Genomic DNA, 6,514 nt, shown 5'->3' with positions numbered 1-6,514 from the left:
CGTGTTGGAATATTAATAATTTTATCTCGAATATGGGCTATTACACCACCCACAAAAGTGGCTTATAGTCTTGTGGCTGAATATCCCCAAATCTTCTTGTCAGGGTAAGGTACTCACTTGATTAAAAGTTGGGGTTCGTTTCTCAAAAGGCCCAAAACTTTTCAGGCCCAAAGGCAAATTTTAAAATCCAAACGTGCTGAATAGTAGCACAGTTCCTAGCTCATAAACCAGTCGATTTTGCTTTGTTAACTGATAGTTACATTTTATCATTTTCAAAATTATTAAAACTTTGATCTTGATGTCAAACCCGGCAAACACAAAGCAGCTTTTCGGGCCTGGAAAGTTACCAGGACTTTCAAGAAACACGCCCATTGGCCCTGAAAAATGCCGGGTGTAAAAGTGAATCTCGTTAATATTCCCCTCCCTAGAATTTTATAGTTGTGGCTTTGACTAATAATCATTCTTTTTTTCTGGCAATTGGAACTCTTAGAAGAACTACACTGTAGGTCAATGCCCTTCAAGTGTTTTCACCAAGCAGGGCAGCTAATGGCCCATGAAAGATGTAACCCTGGGGAGAAGCATTATGAATGTAAACAGTGTGGCAAGTGTTTGAGCGATGCAGGAAGCTTAAAAAGACATTACAAAGTTCACACTGGGGAAAAGCCTTATGAATGTAAACAGTGCGGCAAATGTTTTCGCGAAGCAGGAAGCTTAAAGAGACATAATAAAGTTCACACTGGAGAAAAGTCTTATGAATGTAAACAGTGTGGCAAGTGTTTGAGTGATGCAGGAAGCTTAAAAAGACATAACAGAGTTCACACTGGGGAAAAGCCTTATGAATGTAAACAGTGCGACAAGTGTTTTAGTGAAGCAGGAAACCTAAGGATTCATGAAAGAGTTCACAACGAGATAAAGCGTTATGAATGTACACAGTGTGGAAAGCGTTTTATCCAAGTAGGAAACTTACAGAAACACAACAGAGTTCACACTGGGGAAAAGCCTTATGAATGTAATCACTGTGGCAAGTCTTTTAACCAACCAGAAGGCTTAAAGAAACATAACACTGTTCACATTGCAGAAAAGCTTAATGAATGTAAGCAGTGTGGCAAGTGTTTTAGGGATGCAGGACACCTAAGAAGACATAAAAGAGTTCACACTGGGGAAAAGCCTCATAAGTGTAAACACTGTGGCAAGTGTTTTAGCCTAGCAGAAAACTTAAAGAAACATCAAAGAGTTCACACTGGGGAAAAGCCTTATGAATGTAAACGGTGTGGAAAGTGTTTTAGCGAAGCAGGAAGCTTAAAGAAACATGAAAGAGTTCCACACCTTATCAATGTAAGCACTGTACCAAGAGCCTTAGTAAAGGAGGAACCTTGAAGAAGCATGAAATACATACACTATTGTAATTTATACTCGGGTAACGTCACTTGAATGTTGCCAGAAAAACAACTATCCATTTAAACGTTTCCAGTGTGAGCGGAAGAGAGTAGAAGTGGAAGACATTGATTTTAGAGCCACAATTGACAAACAACCCACAATAATAATATGGACTAATAATAAATATTGAGGGCATGCGATCAGCAATTGTGGAGAGACACAGTTGTTGGATTTTTTCAAGAGGAGATGAGTAGTGAAGCTCTTCTTCAGCATTATGAAAATCATATGACCTATACGTGTATAATTATGTGAAGATGTTGCTTAAGTGAAAAATGCTTTCGGTAATTTATAAAGTTTTCCTTCGTTTAATAGTCCATTTTCGAGTTCGCTTTGACCGCTGAATTAAAGAAGTGAAGACGCATTTTTTACAGCCTTAGCCTTAATCTGAAGTAATATATTCACAAATTCCAATGAGAAAAAGACCTGTTTATTACTCTGTCTATTGTGTATATTCAAATTTCAAACACTTACTTGCGCGGAATTTCTGAATATTTTACTTTACGTCGAGGCTAACCCTGTATGAATGTGTCGTTAATGTTTATATTCAGCGGTAATTTTTAATTCGAATCTGGAGTATTTAGTTCCATCTTTTTCATCACAAAAGTTTGTAGGCTTCCATGTCTTAATGGCTACAGTGAGGGACAAAAGTGTTGAGACACTTCTATAAAATGCCCCCTTTTGAACAGTGGACATACGAGCGAAGTCCAAAAAGGGCTTAATTTCCAACAGAGTATACTACTAACTACGGATTGTACTTTATTTAAAGAAATATACGAAATGCAATAAAGACCTTTTTTTTGAGTTTCAATATAAAACAATTTCATTGAAATAAATTAAAATTAGCAAAGATAATTGCAAATCCCGTTTACTTTCATATAGAACTAAGAAAATAACGTGACAAAAAGATAAACAACTTTAAGTGGATAACATTCAAATGATAATGGAAGGATTAAATGTAGCAAAAAATGCTGAAAGCTTGTAAATAGATAAAATATTTATAACTTATAAATAATTAAAACACCTGTATTTAAGTTATGAAGGGAAATGAAACACCAACGTATAGTGAGGCCACGTGTCGAGCTGATATAAGCTCGTCTTGATCAGTAAAATTTCTCCGAAAGCAATCAATTCCACCCTTACAATACAAGAAATTCTCAGGCCTACCGTCTACCGTATTGTGGAACAACAATAAGAAGTTCTCGCCTGTTTTTTTCAAGGACCTGAGTTTTTTAATTCACTTGAAAACGAGGTCATCAACTCTAGATCCCTTTCCTCCTTTAAGAAAATACTGAACATAAAACTATTAAGTAAATATGAAAACCGATCATAAATCTTTCCATCTTCGACTTTTCGCCATCTTTTCTGCAATAATAACTGATCAGAACTGATCTAGTCCTTAGTTGAGGAGGCCTAACCTCTTATAAATTTTCTATAGTTTCTGTTAGGTCTCCTCGCAACTTCGTTTTTCTAATTTTCCTATATTATCTGTAATTCATTTTCTATTATTGGGTGGCAAATAAAATAAAACAATAAAACGTTAAAGTATAGTGAATTAACAGGAGCCCAACAGGCCAAAAAATAAAGATTTAAAGCGATGTTTTGTCATCAAAGAGGATATCTATTCTATCAGTAAATTTAACCTTAACTGAAAAGTCGGAAATTTAGCTTGGAGGCTATTTAGTTAGAAATTTAGGTTAAAGGACACTCCTTATATTAACCTAGTAACTCAGTTCATTTTGGTTATATTAGAATGGCTGGCCAAACGCCTAGATTTATCGTTAGTTTTTGTTAGTTTATCAATGTAAGAATGTTACCTGTATAAAAATAAAGTTCACTAGGGGCGGGTAACCTTAATAAAATACAAACTGTCTGTTCATTGTATGGCTTAATAAATGCGGTACCAAAGACTTCTGTTACGAGATTTTGGAAAATTTTAATCCAAAATGAACATGGCAGGATTAAAAAACCTCAACTGGCAGGAGGCACCCACTGGGCTATTTACAAGCAGTTAAAAGAGGATTTGAACTTCGGAAGAGCCATAAACAATCCAGCTCCAGTGGCCGACTAACCTCCCACGCAGAAGTTCTTAGGGGTTTGTCACGCGTTATTAGGGCAGAGGAACGCGTGATGAGCCCCTAAGAACGTTTGCGTGGGAGGCTAGTGGTCGAGTGGAACTAGCCTGTTCCAGGCGTTTAGATAGTAGAGCGCGGGAGAAAAATTCACGAAGAAAAAAAACGAGGAAGAGACTAGAGGGTGAAAGGGGGAACTATCGCCCCACCCCTCAATCTTCCCCCCTTTTTCCCGGTGTACAATTTAACTCGCTCCCCACTGACCGCCGTGTTCTACTATCCGAACGCATGGAACAGGCTAGAATGGAACTCGATCGCGGGACCACTTACTGAGAATGCAACGCGCTGACCAGTCGGTAATGGTCCTTTTTTAGGTAATGACTTTCCTGTTTATCGACTTCGGTTGCTATTAGAAATAATAAATAAAAATATAATTGTTTTATCTGCTTTGTAAAGATCAAAGAAAACGAGAAAACGTGTTATCTTGCTTCGTTAATGCATAATGTTAAGGTACGGTCGAAAACCAAAAAACACAACTTGTTTCGAAACGTTGAAAAGCGATGATTCGCGTTTTACCACCCACGTTCAAACCCTTGCAACCCTGAGTCCGCTACAAGTTGCGTGAATACTGACTGCTGATTGGATTAAATTATGAAAGAGTCACATCAATCACATCAGCGCCATGAGCTCAGGATATGAGCGCTATATAAATAAATAAAGTTATTATCAGTCACATCATACACCGGAGTTACGTAACTTGCCGTAATTTTGTTGAAGAAATAAGAACCACTGTCAACTACTCTCTACCTTCTGCAACCAGGCAACAAAGTTTTGTAGCATGGAAACATCCGGACTTTTTTTTTGCAAGACAGATTTGAACGTGGGTTATGAAACGCGCAACTTCTCTTTTCAAGTCGTTTTCCAGCAGTGATGCGAAACAAGTTGCACGTTTCTGTTGCCTTTACTCAATAAGGACTATTTTTGCAAAGAGCATTCACCCTCTTTGCACGCGTTACGGACCATTCACCGTATTTTTCCCGCGAAAATCATGTGCCTCGAGGACTCTGGGAACGAGGACCCAATCCCGTGCAGTGGAGGCCATGATCAGGGAAAAAACATACTACATTTTGAGAGTTTGTGGTCAAGAGAATGCGATTAATAGACTCCTCTTCCGTTCCCCGTGGTTTAGCATTTTTGGGTAAGTTGAAAAGCCCGTGTTGCTGCAAATCGTCGAAATGTTGACCATGTGTAGTTGCTGTGGCGTGGAAGCCATAATGAATATCCCGACATAATGGCGAAAGAATGCTATATTTCGTGGTCATGGCGATGCGAGAAATGGACTTTTTTATGGCGGCTACCGTTGAATATGTTCCGCTTCTTGTTCTGTGGAGTTTTTGGGCACGTTTTGTTTTATGTACATGTACGACGACCAGTCATCCGCGCAGCTACCACAGGTAAGCTTTCAAACTGCGCGGAAAGTTGCATTGCATTTTTTAGAAAAAATTCTTTAGTTTTATATATTTGTTTAAGATGAAGATTTCATGTACGGACGTTTTGGTGTCAGTTAACGTGGAATGTTAGTCTTATAGTCACATGTAACAGCAAGATCCGAACAAAACCACAGTGAAGGCTCCAAAAATCAAATTTCCTCCTCCTTTGCACACTGGTAGACTAAAGGATGGAGGTCTTGTAGTCTTTTTATTGAAATTTTGGATAGTGTATCTTTTGGGGGGTGTCGATCAATGTATCGGCAGATATCTCAGTCGACAGTCGACCGAGTGTCGGTAGAGACTAAGTTAATATATCGGCGTTTTCCTGTCGGTCCAGTATCAGTCTACAGATTGACCGACAGTCGGTCGAGATAGGATTGGTAGTGTGTCGGTAATGTAACGGTGAATCATTGGTCGAGTATCAGTAACATATCGGTGGAGTATCAGTTGACAATTGGCATCGCCTAAAGTTGGTCAATATATCGGCCAAGTGACGTTTTACTGTCGGTCGAGTGATCGGTGATCCATTGGCAAAGCCCAGCCGACTATCGACTGATAGGCTGTAGGCTAGTAGCGGTCAACTACCAGCCACATATCGTATCTGTCGAGATGCAGCCGACTCTTCCACCAGTCAGCCGATACTAGACCCTCACTCAACCGACAGTCGGCCGATACTAGACCACCACTCAACCGGTATATCGACCGCAATGTTGACGGAGGTATCGGCCATTATGCCGGCCAAGTGTCGGTGATGTCGGTGATCTGTAGGCAAAGTATTGGCTGACTATCGACCTATAGACTGTAGCAGCCAAGTGTCACCAACATATCAGTCGAGACTCGACCGGCTCTCGACCGACAGTAAAAGGTGAGTCTCGACCGAGTATCGGCCAACATAGCGACAGATATGTTGATCGACAGTCAACCAAGATATCGGCCATTACTTCGATCGACATCCCCAAAAAGATACATGATCTGAAATATTGGTGTTGTCCTAAGGAAACAAACAAAGCCATTGTTTTAGCCCTGCTAACAGAGGCTTTCTTTCAATTGCTCAATTTTGCTCTTCTGGGATACCGTTTCGAATGTGGGCTAGCTAAGAGACATACACTTTTTACAGCTGGCTCAGCCATAACCATTGGTTTATCAATATACAGATCCTTGCACTCAAATAAACAGTTTGAAGCGAGAAAACAAGATTGACTAGTCCAGAAGTTTGGGCTTCGGCAACTTCAAAGGTTTTATTGACAGGATCCAGGCAGAACCTCCTTTCTTACCACTCAAGAAGACATAAGGAGGCTTTGCTCGCAGGGTTTACATTGTTTTACCCCCTGACGTTGATCTTGCCAGTGTGTGAAAAAGGCACTGCCGTCCCAAGAGCCTTGATCATTACCCTATACCCTTTGAATCAGGTCTTTAACACTGTGGAAATAATTATACAAAAGTGGATCTTACTTCTGATTAGATTTGCCAGCATGAAGTAATTTACTATTTTCTGACCAAGAAACATTCCCAAGAAAA

General features: G+C 39.6%; 1 protein-coding gene across 1 annotated transcript; it reads left to right on the top strand.

Annotated features, from left to right (window-relative positions):
* The first annotated feature begins 510 nt into the window (after positions 1 to 510).
* On the top strand, positions 511 to 1,636 carry LOC140945307 (uncharacterized). The gene is made up of 2 exons (XM_073394347.1): positions 511 to 729; positions 850 to 1,636. The coding sequence occupies exons 1-2, from the start codon at positions 511 to 513 to the stop codon at positions 1,375 to 1,377; spliced, it is 747 nt and encodes a 248-aa protein (XP_073250448.1). The 3' UTR covers positions 1,378 to 1,636.
* The last annotated feature ends 4,878 nt before the right edge of the window (positions 1,637 to 6,514 follow it).

Source organism: Porites lutea, chromosome 8, assembly GCF_958299795.1.
Source record: "Porites lutea chromosome 8, jaPorLute2.1, whole genome shotgun sequence".
Lineage (NCBI taxonomy): Eukaryota > Metazoa > Cnidaria > Anthozoa > Scleractinia > Poritidae > Porites > Porites lutea.
Note: the sequence above shows the minus strand (reverse complement) of the source record. Positions and strands in the feature narration are given on the sequence as shown.